The following is a 13334-nucleotide window of genomic DNA, read 5'->3' as shown; positions in this document are numbered from 1 at the left end:
TAGTTATACATGACAGTAGAATGCATTTTGACACATTGTATACAAATGAAGTACTTCTACTTTTGGTGTTATCATGCACTTAGACAAATGTTATTTGTGGGTCCCTGGCTACAAGCCAGATTTTGTACTAATCCCTAGTTGTTGGGTTATGTTGGGCAATGACTCCATGTTTGTGATGGGAATTGTGATATAGTAAAAGAGGTAGAACTAAGTGGTTTGATTCTGAATGAGCCAGGGCTTAAGACCTACATGGAAAAATGCATTATCTGTCCTATGTGAAGATGTGGGGAGGGGAACAAGGATTAGGCAGAAGATGCACAGCAAATTAATATTCAGACTAGCCACAAAAGGAGGCCTTTGTGGATACTTATATGTATCACGTGTTTGGGGAGCTCTAAGCCACTGTACTTGAGTGTGTTGATTGAAACTGAGAGGAATTATGGTATTTAATCCTAGATTGGAGTTCTTTGCTGCCATCTAGAGATAACTGTGAGAATGGAGTCCAAAAACTCCCTATGGCTAACGAATTCAAGCTTGATTTAAAAACAGAAACAAGCTGCTTGCAACAATCTGACTAGGGATTTTAAAAGCTCAAGTCAGGAGGAAACATTCAGAATCTTGTTCCACTGACAGGATTTACCTATGACTATAGATACAAAGAGACAATATTTCTAAAAGGATTTTTAAAAAGTTAAAACACTAGGGGCTAGGGAATATATCTTGGTAGAGTGCTTGCCTCACATGCATAAGGTCCTGGGTTCAATCCCAAGCATTAAAAAAAAAAAAATTACAGCACTAAATTTAATGTACTAAACACAGACCTGTGTTACTGTCTACGAATTTAAAGCTAAAATTTTTTAGTGGATTTTATAAAAACTAGTTAACTAAAAATAGTTTGTTAGGAGGTAGAGAGACTATTAATATCTCATTAATGGTAGTCATCTAATAAGAGAATGAACTCTGAGGGGAAAAAAATCCTTTCTTTTTTCTCAATAGAAAATCACTGCAGATTAACTATCATTGATACTATTTTCCTATAAAACTTGATAAAAGTAGAATATCAGCAGTGTAATCAGGCTACTTTCCTTATTGTTAAAAATTACACAATTGGAAAATTACATCTGGATTGGGAGAACAGTGGATAAATTATTCATACCTAGAGGAAAGCAATAGCTTTTGGATTCCCTACAATGCAAACATAAGAGGTTTATCAGGAGAAAGATTTATAGAGCAATATTATCCCCTGAAGGGTTGGCATAGATGATATGGTATTTTGGCCAATGTTTCTGTAATGAGGGGTAACCTTGGTATAATGATTTATATATTTACAGAGCCTGAGGATTAGAGAATATCAGTGTTCCCCAGTTGGGAAAGTGGCCTCATTAGAAAGAATATGCCTCTGGACTTAATGGCTGTTTTAGCGTATTTTATTGAGCTTACTGAGGCCTGTCAAGCCAGCTCTCTGTTAAGACATCTAAAGGGGGAAAGAAAATGAGTCCATGGGGCTATCCAACTTATTTCTTATAAATTCACCTGCAGCTCCTGAGAGCTTAATAAATGTATGTATCTCTATTGGTTCTGATTGATACCCATTAGCATTTCCTTGGAATGGCAAAATTTCTGTGCTGTTGTCTAAGAATGTCTGGGGTTGGAATATCAATCCATGTAGCTAAAACAAATAAGAAAGCACATATCCAATACCATAGAGTAAGTGACATATCCAGTTCACCACTATGAGTCAATGCTTAGAAGAATTTGGAAGACTGCTCACCAACAACTCTTTCAGACTCTCATCCACCAGATTCATTTATCACTGTTGAATCAGTCAAGGTTCAACCATAAATACAGAATTAGCAGGAAATATTTATTTAGAAATGTATTGCTAAAAGAATTGGCTTACGCTTTTAAGAAACCAGCAAGTCAATTCTAAAAATCCACAAGGCAGGGTGGGGCGAAGGACAGGCTGGAAGCATGAGCTTATGCTGCTGTTCACAGGCAGAGTTTCTTCTTTTGGAAAGCATCTTCTCTTAAAGCCTTTCAGGTGTGATTGAACCAGGCCTGCACAGTAATTTGGGGTGATCTTCCTTACTCAAAATTAACCAACTGTGGACTTTAGACATATCTACAAAACACATTCATTATGACAACTGGATTAGTGTTTTATTGAATAACTGAGGACTAATTGTAACCAAGACAGGTTGATATAAAAAACAGACCCTAAGCCTATATTAGTCATCCTCTGATTGAATGCCAAATTACTCCAAAACTTAGTGGCATAAAACAACATTTATTATCTTACAGTTGCTGTGGGTCAGGAATCCAGGCATACTTAGGTGGACACTACAATCATCTTAAGACTGACTGGAAAGGATCTGTTTCTTAGCTTATTCACATGGCTGTTTGCAGGATGCAGTCCTTCATGAGTTCAACCAAGACCTCAGTTCCTCATGAGTAGTTGGCTGGAGGTCTTCCTTAGTTCCTAGGTGCATAGATCTTGTCATAGAGCATCTCACAACAAGGCAACTTGCTTCATCAGATGAGCAAGAGAGTACCAACAAGTTACACTTCTACAACCTAACCATGGAAGTGTCAGATCATCACTTCTGCTGCATTCTGTTTGCTAGAAACAAGTTACTAGGTTCAGCCCACACTCAAGGGAAGAGGATTACAAGGAGTGTGAATACCAAGAGACAGGATCATTGATAGCCATGTCAGAAGCTGCCTGCTTAATCCCAGTCCAATCCATTACAGTCTTGTCACCTCCTCTTGGGGAAAATCCAGTTTGGTTGTCCTTTTCCCATGATGATGAATTCTGTGTTGACCTCTGAGAACAAGAGAAAATTAGCCACTGGAAGCAAAGTCAGCCTCTAATTTCACAAACTAGTGTTTTTATCAGATTAATATGATCTGTACTTTGCTGAGGTTACAGGAAATATATTCTTTTACTGTAGTAAAAGCCAGTTTTATATCCACCAAAATACTGAGGTCAGAGCAAGCATACCTACATAAGTATATTTTTCTTTCACTTCCCTTCTTTCTTCAACTCCTGATTCCTTGGTGTTTGGGAACTCAATCAAGGTAAATTAGGATGGCTATTTACAGCTTATAAGTATCTGAAGATAGACCAGACAGCCCTGAAGAAATCTCATTGGGAAGACTGGTAGAATTTTTCATTTGAAGTCCTAGTCCTTATAAATGATTTTCTTACTGTGGTAGATTTGCTTACAGATTCATGAGCTATAATAGAGACGATGGTCACATACACCTCATCTGCTTTGTCAGTTCCCAGATGGTTTCTTTAGATGCTATCACTCATGTTTATATATGTGAGTAAAATAAGATTGAAATCACAAGTTATATTTTCTGCATTGGAAACACCATATAGAGACACTTGAGTATGGATTTATCTTTAGTAATCCGATTCTGAGTGACCCAGTAGCCTGACCATTACAGTTAAGGTACTAGTGTTGTCACATGAGCCAATATAAGTGTGTTTCACTTTCAAGGTATTGTATCCCTTCCAGGATGCCCTTTTCAGGTTCACCTCATCCCACAGAGCATCCAAGGCAAAGACCAATTTACATCACTACAACAGATGAATGCAACATTCCACTGGATTTGCCCAACCTGGGGCAGGCTATTTTAACAGTGAACTATGTTGTCTTTTCATGTATCAAGTCTTGTAAGCAAGGCACTCATTGAATCAGTAGTTTGGGTAAAGTCGTAGATAAGTCTAGAGCAGTGTTTAATGCAGGGGTTCTCAAACTTTTTCAGTTCATGATGCTTAGTCATAATTTTTTTCCATGTCCCTAGGTTAAGACAAATACACAAGAGTTCTGTTTATTAAGTAAATACAAATAACTCAGTAAGTATATCCTAATATTTTAGTAATTGTTATAAAAAATGCTACACTTACTTTTTCAATAAAGTGTGATTATTTCATTCTTTACCACACTTAACTTGCTGATGGAAGGTATGTGCCTGTTAGACACTGCATACAGCTTCTCAGATCTTGGAATCAGATTAAATACTATCTTATTTCATGTTCCACATTGTTTTCCACATATACTTGCCTTTTATAACAATTGCTTAAGACCCAGCTTTGCGAATATATGATGACATCAAACAGAATGTAAAATGATAAGTAACATTTAACATATAACTGAAACTGCCTTCTACCCAAGCTAGTAGTTCACTCAGTGTCCAGATAGATAACAAGTGTGACTGAGTTTCTTTTGAAGCATTGAAATATCCTTTGGTAGCATTCGGAGTATCAGACATTTTAAAACTAGAGTGCTAGGCAAGCACTCTACCACTGAGCCACAACCCCAGCTCTGCTACAGGTTACTTTCTGACCATAAATATTAGTAGGTGCTTTCTAGAATTTCATTCAAGTACTATCATATTCTTTTTTGCATAGCCTCTTTCATTCTGCATAATAATAATTTTGAGATTATTCATGTTGATGCATATATCAATAGTTCCTTACATTCTATTATAGAATACTGGATACAACACAATATATTTGTATACTCTCAACTGTTGAAGAAAAGTTAGATTGTTTCCACTTTGGGACTATTACAAATAAATCATCTGTTAACTTTATAAGTCTTTGTATGGATATATACATACATTACCATTCGATAAATATCTAGGAGTATGTTGGCTAAATTATATGGTAGGTATTTGTATAGTTTTGAAAGAAGCTGCCAAAGTATTTTTCCAAAGTAGTTTTACATCCTTACCAGGACTAAACAAGAGTTCCAATTCTACCACATCCTTGCCAACACTTAGTATGCTATGTCATTTTCATTTTTATAGTTCCAAAAAGATATGTTTTTTCACTTGCATGTTCCTAATGAGTAGTAATGTTGAACATCCTTTCATGTATGTATTTGCCATATATATATATATATATATATATATATATATATATATATATTTAGTTAAGCATCTGTTCTAATATTTTGCCCATTTTTAATGGGGTGGCTTGTTTTCTTACTGTCTCTGGAGTTTTTTATATATTAAAGATAGAAGATTTGTGTGATTGTGGTTTTCATCGAATTTTGGGAAGTTTTGGCCATTGTTTCTTCAAATATTTTTTCACTCCTCTTTTGTTTTTCATGCATGGGCAAGCGTGTGTGTGTGTGTGTGTGAGTGTGTGAGTGTGTTGTTGCTGCTGCTGCTGCTGAGGATAAAATCAAGGGCTGAGTGCATGCTGAGCACTCATTCTACCTCCAAGGCACACCCCAGCCTATTCTCCCCTTTCTTTAAGTAATTTATTTACTTATTATTTATTTATTTAAAGTGAACTTCTTGAAGTCGTTCCATAATTCAGTGAGTCTCTATTGTTTTTTAGTTTTTTCCTCTTTCATTTTAGATATTTTCTATTTTTATGTATGTGTACATGTATTCTGTTGCTTCTGTAAAAAAATTACAAATTTAGTGGTTTAAAACATCAAAGCTTTATTATCTTAGATATTTATTATATATAAGATATATTATAAATATTCATTATGTAAATTATGTATTTATTTAATATTTATGTAACATTAAATTCTGTTATTAATGTCTGTTATATTGTTTTATATATACCTATATATGATTGTTATTTATTCTGCATTTCTGCAGTCTGACATGGATCTAACTGAGCTAAAATTAAGGTGTTGGTAAACTGCATTCCTTTCTAGAATCTTGGGCAAGAATGTTTCCTTGCCTTACTTAGCTTCTGACAGCTAACTTGCCATTCCTAAATTTGTGGCCTTTCTTCTTCCATCTTCAGAACCACAAACAGTATGTTGAGCCCTCTTCACATTGCCTCTCTCTGATGCTCTCTTCTTCCTCTCATACTTTTAAGGATTTTTGTGTTTAGACTAAGCTCACCTGGATAATGCAGGGTAGTTGTCCTCTCTGAAGTTCAGCTAATTCGCAGGATTATTTGCACTACAATCTTAATTCTCTTTTGCCCAATAAAAGATACAGACTTATCTGAAATTGAATTCCAGAAAAGTTAGATATTTTGTCAAAAGTTATATAGTATTCAGTGGCTGTTCTAAGAACACATTTGCATCCCACAAAATTATGGGTCTATAGGCTAAGAATTGACAGACTAAATTATCAATAGCCACCGATCAATTAAAATTTTTACTAGTTTAGATTATATGTAACAAAGCTTTAATCTTTCTGTTTCAGGACTGAAAACTGAAAGTTGTGTCGAGAACTTAGGTAAGATACGCTTTCACGTGTTCTCTCTAATGGAATTTCGTCAGTGTTGTTTCTCACAAGTATGAGTCAAATCCTTCCCACCATGGTGCTCCTGTTCTGTCCACCATCATTTTCTTAGGTGGTGAGCTCCACCTTTACTGTAACTCCCCTCCCCAGCTCCATTCTTGCTTTTTAAAAAAATATTTATTTTGGACACAATATCTTTATTTATGTGGTGCTGAGGCTCGAACCCAGGGCCTTGCATGTGCTAGGCAAGTGTTCTACCGCTTAGCCACAACCCCTGCCCCCCCATTCTTGCTTTTGCTATTCTCTCAAACACTGCCTTGCCCTCAGGCAAACAGGGAACAGGCCACTCACCCCAGCCTGTCCTTATGGGAGCCTAAGGACTCCAGAGTGCGCCTGCATTTCTAGTCACTGCCCATCTGCAAAGAGCTAAACTTCTCCCATTCCTATATCTTAGGAAATAACATTTGGAAGACTAATGAATGGAGTGAATGGCTGAAAGGGAAAACATGGGCTGACAGAACAATAGTGAGGTGTTTCCTATTTGCCATGGAAAAACAGGATGTAACAAAAAATGTTTCTTAGAAGAAAGTCAGGAAAGATTTGGGAAGGTAGACAGGAAATTCTAAGAGCATTCTTTTTTTTTCTTTTTCTAATTTTTTTTAGTTGGACATAAATCTTTATTTATTTATTTATATGTGGTACTGAAGATTGAACCCAGTGCCTCGCATATGCCAGGCAAGCGCTCTACCACTGAGCCCTGGCCCCAGCCCCCCCAAGAGTATTCTTGAATGGCATTATTAAAAGTCTAAGATTTGAACCAAAGTTGCCAGAAAATGTCTTGTACTGATGTATCCTGTCAGTGGGTCCTTTTGAAGATTTCCTTATTAAAAGTTTTGAAAACAAGGGTCCAATTCTAAATGCCTTCCTGGCTACTTTTTCTCTTCTTTGTGTAATTAAAAAGAACCCACATCCATTTGTCTATTGATTGAAATCTTACATTTCTTATAATAACCATGTTTTATGTTTCTTGAAAGTAAGCCAACTCAAATCTTTATATTTTTAGTAATCATTTAAAGATAGACTGAAACTGACATTCACATCTGAGTAGAATAGCAAGTAATGAAAACATATTTGTATTTCAGAATATTTTCAGCCCATCTACGTCTACAACCCTAGTGAGTATGCTCTTAATTTTAAAAAATAAAATTATAATATAAAGTTAACATAAATATAAGAATGTTTAATGGCTATTTCCAGTTTAGCAAATGAATTCTTAGATGAATAAAACCTATTCTGGGGAAATTTACCTTCCTCCAGTGAGAGAGAGTTGGCTCTGGAGATCTGAATAATATAGAAACTTTCTGAGGAATAGGGTGATGAGATCTGAAAAGCTAATTGCTCAAGACCTGGTCTGGGAGGTTTGTGAGCTGTAACTCTATATTCAGTCATTGAGATTAACTTGTGTGAAGCCAACATTCAAATGTAAGTAGAAAACTATATTTGCAACTCTCAAATATACTGACATGTGATATGTCCACTGAGAATAAAATCTAAATTACATTTATTCGGGACTAATGGGATCACAAACCAGGAAAACAGATTCAGGCAATCTTGAAAATGTGCTCCAGGGTTTTATAAAATGGCAGCTGAATTTATAGCTTTAAACTGCAAGAAGGGTGAAAATTAGAAATACTTGTTAGGAACTGTGATTGGTGTTTTATAATCAGACTGTTTTGTAAGAGAGGGAATGGGCATGAACTCTCTGGGTAGTTTGGGATAAGGGATACCTTAACAGAAGGTCAGTAGAGGTTAACAGTGTTTCAAAGGTCATCTCAGAGCTAGGAGTGGGCATGTCTGCACTCCGCCTGGGATCTGATTCATGGCTTCCCGGACTCCATTTTAAGTGCCCCAAACCAATGCTACTCCATTGTAATTTTTTGCCCCTGGACAAGTATTGTTTGACTAAAAATATCCAGGTGATTATAATTTTTTTTAAGTTTCCATTAATGGAGATAACAATAAAATCATGTCTTTGTATTTACATTCCTTGTGTTTGGCCCATGTGGCTACAATAAGTTTATCTTGAGAAAAATTCACCCTTTCCTTAAATATGCCATTTATTTCATATTCTGGAAGATACTTCCTGTCTTAATGGACTTGATAGACCCTTTCCTTTTTGTCTTTTTTGTTTTGGGGGTTGAACCCAGGGGTGCTATACCACTGAGCTGCATCCTCAGCCCTTATTATCTTTTATTTTGAAAAAAGATTTGTTAAGTTGTTGAAGCTGACCTTGAACTTGCTATTATCCTGCTTCAGCCTCCCAAGTTGCTGGGATTACAGGTGTGTGCCACCATGACTGGCAGCAACCCCTCTTAAATGGCCTATTGCAGTCCCAAATTCTGGTCACTTCACAGGGACCTTAGCTAACGATTCAAAACAGACATTTTCCTGCTTTCTTGAGACTACTAGGATATATATATATATTGGTTTTTGTTAATATAGAGGGCCAGAGAGCCAAGTTACATTTAGTTTCTGGCTGACACTAAAATTCAGTGGCAGTAGTTACGGATATACCAAGGGGTTCTTTATAGCCATACTACCATGAAAATAAGTTTGTGTGTGTGTGTGTGTGTGTGTGTGTGTGTATTGCTGGGGATTGAACCCAAGGCCTCGTATGCTAGGAAGATGCTTTACTACAAAGCTAATTTTGGATCTTGTCCAAAATTTTTAAAATTTTTATTTTGGACAAGGTCTTGCTCAGTTACCCCATTGATCTCAAACTTGTGATCCTCCTGTCTCAGCCTTCCTTGAAAATAGTTATGTTGTAGCTTTAGTAAGTCCTATTTCTTTTGATCTCTTGTTATTTAGATCAATTAAACTGATTTTTCTTTTTTCTTTTTTTTGTAATTTAGGTAAAGAAAACCAGAGTCTTGAGGACCCTGGTAAGACACTTTCATGAACTCTGGGGGCTTTCATTTTGCAGCAGTTCACTTTATGGGTGTGAACAGGCAGGCATGTTGTATAGTAAGGAAGAATGGGAAGAAAGCAGTGCCAGCCTTAGCACTGCTTAGTGCCTTAGTTTGGCATCTCTTTATAAAAATGACTCAGCAGTTTTGTCTCTTGTCTAACAATCTTCAGGCAATTCCTGAAAATAGAGAACATTTGTTACATGAACTCTTGTGACTGGGAGTTTTGGATGGGCATAACAAATAGCATTACTTTTTTTCTAAATGAAAATGATGATTCTCTATTTATTTCTGTCTCTAGCAGTCTCAATAATAGATGCTATTAGCTATAGCCATTTGATTATTAGTACATGCCACAGCATTATCTCCAAATTTTTATTTTATTTTAAATGTTGTTGCTGTTATCATTATTATAATTACTATTATTCTGGGGATTGGATCCAGAGCCTTTCTTGCTAGGCAAGTGCTCTATCACTGAACTATACTCCCAGATCTTTTATTTTTATTTTGAGACAGGGTCTTGCTAAATTGCCTAAGCTGGCCTTGAATTTGCAATCCTCTTGCCTTAGCCTTCTCAGTATTTGGGATTATAGGCATATGGCACCACACCCAGCTGTTTTATTTATTTACTTTTTTTTAATAGGGGGTTGAACCCAGGGATGATCTGCCACTGAGCTACATCTGCAGCCCTTTTGTTTAATTAATTAACTTTTAAATTTTGTGGACAGGGTTTTGCTAAATTGCTGAGGCTGCCCTGGACCTTGTGATCCTACTTCAGCCTACTAAATTGCTAGGATTAGATGCGTGTCACCATGCTGGCTTATTTTTTAATGATATTATTCAGATGCTCTTAAGAGTCCTGGGAGAGGACTCTATTTTTATAATTTTCTAGTGAGATTATAAATTATAATGACTTCCCTTTTCCTTTTTTTTTTTCTTCTGGGGTTCTGTGGATCAAACCCAGGGCCTACTGCATGTTTGGCAAATATTCTACCACTGAACTACACCCTTGAGCCCCTGGAAAAAATTTTCTGCAGGGTAATTTAATAGTATGTATATTACTAGCCTTAAAATGCTTTTATCTTTTTATCCAGTTATAACACTTTTGGTATTTGTCCAGAGAAATTAGAAATAAACGCAAAAAATTATGTACAAAAATATTTCATCACAGATATTACAGTACCAAAAATTTAGAAACATTCTTAGTGTTTAGCAGTTGAGTGTTGTTAAATAAATTATGTATACATTATGAAACACTAAGCTTAAAATTGCTTTTAAAATCATTTAATGATATAAGAAAGTACTTCCAATTTAATGTAAATAAGTAGCCTGCCCAAAATTATAGAACTAATAACTGTAATGACAGGAGCTAAACCAAGCAGAGACTTCAACCCATTAATATTTCATTTAAAAATGGTTGTTATAGGGACTGCCTTATGAAGATGAGGTGGAGATATAAGGGGTAGATCATGGTAATTCTTTAAGTCTAGCTTAAGGAGTTTGGACTTCATCCTGTTGGAAAGTGAGAACCATTGAAAAGGTGCTTTTGGTGTGGCTGTTTTCTTTCTTTTTCCATTCTCTTCCTTCTCTTTCTTCTCCTTTTCTCTTTTCTTTCCCTCTTTTTTTACTCTACTGCTGTTGGGGGAAGTAGTAAAAGGATGGGGAACATTAACAATGCAAGGTAATTAATTGTCACTAATCAATAATCATTCCTTCCTTTAGGTATGAAAAGCCTTGAATCCACTGAAATACCTGGTAAGATAGTTTTCTGTTGGTCTGAACCCAAGTATGAGGTGAGAATGGTTACCTAGACTAAAGAGAATATTATCATGAGGCAGTGTTCACTAATATTCCCTTATGACTGCATCAATCACCTACAAAAATGTACCTGGGACGAGGGTTAGAGAAAGTGCCTTTCCTCTGCAGCGTTCTTGTGCTCTTGGAACAGTCTCCGAGGCAGGAAGTTAGCTGTGTTGGGATCTTGGCTAAGAGCAAAGTTGCTGGAACCTGGATACACTAGGCCAGCACCTTCCAGATTTTACAGCTAAAGTTACTCAATAGAAACTTCAGCTCTTTCACAAGCTGTTAGCTTTGGTTAACAACTCATCATGTGGGATCTCCAGGTTACAAAACCCAGTATTTTCCTGGCATGGACACACACTGAGTGAAGTGCTATGAAGAAAGCTCCTCTAAGCTTGGTGTAGATTTGTACAATAAGGATTTATGGAGTCAGAATTTTTCAGTCAAAAGCCAAAAACTATAGTGCAGTCAGACCTTTGGGGCTCATATCTCTTGAATACATCAGACCAGAATTTGAAAATCGTATTCACTGGCACAAACTGAAAGTCACTGAAAACACCTGTGATTCCACAAGTGTGTTTTTCCAGCATATTTACCATGACAGATTTAACATACCTTGAATAAATAACCTTTATAAAAATGAGCATTTTTAACGTGAGAGCTGTAACTGAGGGCAAGGCTATTGAGGGACCTTGAGTTTCTTGGCCAGAGAAACTGAACAGTGACTCCAGTCCCATTTTTCAGAAGAACCTCAGAACTTTATGTGTACAGAACTTTATATGTACAGGGGAAAAAAAAAGCTCCTCAAATTAATTTTTTCCTGAGATAATAAAAAAAATGGACATATCATATTTTACCAGAGAGCTATGATAGTAATGGCACTTCTATACCTCAAAATTGTCATCTTTCAAGTGTCATATTTACTTCATGGGAATATCTGTAAGGACTATCAAACCATAAAATCTCAGGTGCCATCCCCTATCTAATGTTTAAAATCCTTTTTCCTGAGTTCATTATAGTGCTTTAAAAAGTGTTTTTTTGTGTGCATCTACCAAAAAAAAAAAAGTGGTTTTTAAGTTGTTTTTTTTTTTTTTTTTTAATTAGGGCAATGGTAACCTGTTAAAGAAATTAGATTTTCAGCATCTGCTAAATTAAATCTAACCACATAGTACTGAGTGCTGCCTATGAAAACTGCATGCCATGCGCAGAAACAGCATGGTCACAGTTCTGTTATGGATACAGGCTCAGAAAGTGAGCTCAGCAACTCTTTTGTACTATCCAAGATTAGCACTGATGGATTTGTTTGGCCACAATTTGAAAGTGAACCCCTAGTGATACTGATGACACACTTCATCTGTCCTTATCTCTTCCACTGTGTGGACCTGAGTTTGTCTGATGCTTTCGTCAGGGTCTCATAGTAACACTGTGGTTGTTTGAAAGATGGCCACTGAGCAGGGAGTGGGGGTTGAACATGGGCTGTGTAGACCGACATACCTAGCTTCAGGAAGTCGCTCCTCTGCCACTTTCCTTTAGGTAACTTTGTATAAGTTACTTAATTTTTGTGTGCCTCTGCTTCTACCTGTGTGAGATGAGGATACTTCAGTCTTTTGGGAGTAAATTAGGACCTAATGAAGTATAAAATACATGATAAAATAAATAGTAATAAAATAGTAAATAATCATTAACTGAAAATATTTTTTTCACTTAGGAATAAATGTGGTAGAACCAGATGAAATAAAAGGTAATAAATTCTATATTGGGGGTGGAGGCACCATGCGGTTCTAAGTCCTTCACTGTAATCACTCAGTTACGTCAGGCTTAAGGGGGCCTAGGGAAGATATTTGGGCTCTAAGTTTCTGACATCCTTCTCTGAATGGCAGAGGAGGGGAAGGTTGAGAACTTATTATTGTGAGCAGTGGGCTGCTATTAAGGTTCTCTGGGCCAAGAAGAAAAATGATGCTTGACCTGAAACTGGAACAGTTACTGTCCAGCTGGGCTTTTCTGTTCCAGAATGAGGCAGGATGCTTTCCAGAGTGAACTGGAATAGGGAGGGAATCTGAGGACATAGGAATAGCATCATCAAAGAACTGTGAATGACAACTATATGGCATATTAACATTGAGCTCCTCACTACACTCTCCCTTATTTCACAAATAGGACCCTGGGTTTTGCTGAGACTGTGTTGTATTGTGCCCTCTCCTTTAAAACTATGTACAGTGCAGCCTTTTTAAAAGGCAATGTCAAAACAGTTCACGAGTTCTCATTTAATCCAGTGTCACTTCAAAGATGAGGAAGTGGAACATAGGAACAGTGAAAGGCTAGAAAGAGACAACCATG

At 36.5% G+C, this 13334-nt stretch overlaps 1 protein-coding gene across 5 annotated transcripts in view; it reads left to right on the top strand.

The window, feature by feature from the left end:
* Art3 (ADP-ribosyltransferase 3 (inactive)) overlaps positions 1 to 13334 on the top strand; it is a 29658-nt gene that overhangs the window by 13180 nt on the left and 3144 nt on the right. For 3 of the 5 annotated variants that reach the window (XM_077803475.1, XM_026413676.2, XM_077803474.1), the window contains exons 4-8: positions 6193 to 6225; positions 7374 to 7406; positions 9144 to 9173; positions 10920 to 10952; positions 12706 to 12738. In XM_077803475.1, coding sequence (XP_077659601.1) covers positions 6193 to 6225; positions 7374 to 7406; positions 9144 to 9173; positions 10920 to 10952; positions 12706 to 12738 — 162 coding nt within the window. The remainder of the gene's footprint in view (positions 1 to 6192; positions 6226 to 7373; positions 7407 to 9143; positions 9174 to 10919; positions 10953 to 12705; positions 12739 to 13334) is intronic. The other 2 variants (XM_077803476.1, XM_026413679.2) reach the window with 1 other exon arrangement.

This window comes from Urocitellus parryii, chromosome 10 (assembly GCF_045843805.1).
Source record: "Urocitellus parryii isolate mUroPar1 chromosome 10, mUroPar1.hap1, whole genome shotgun sequence".
Classification (NCBI taxonomy): Eukaryota; Metazoa; Chordata; class Mammalia; order Rodentia; family Sciuridae; genus Urocitellus; species Urocitellus parryii.
This window is presented reverse-complemented; position numbering and strand designations above follow the sequence as displayed.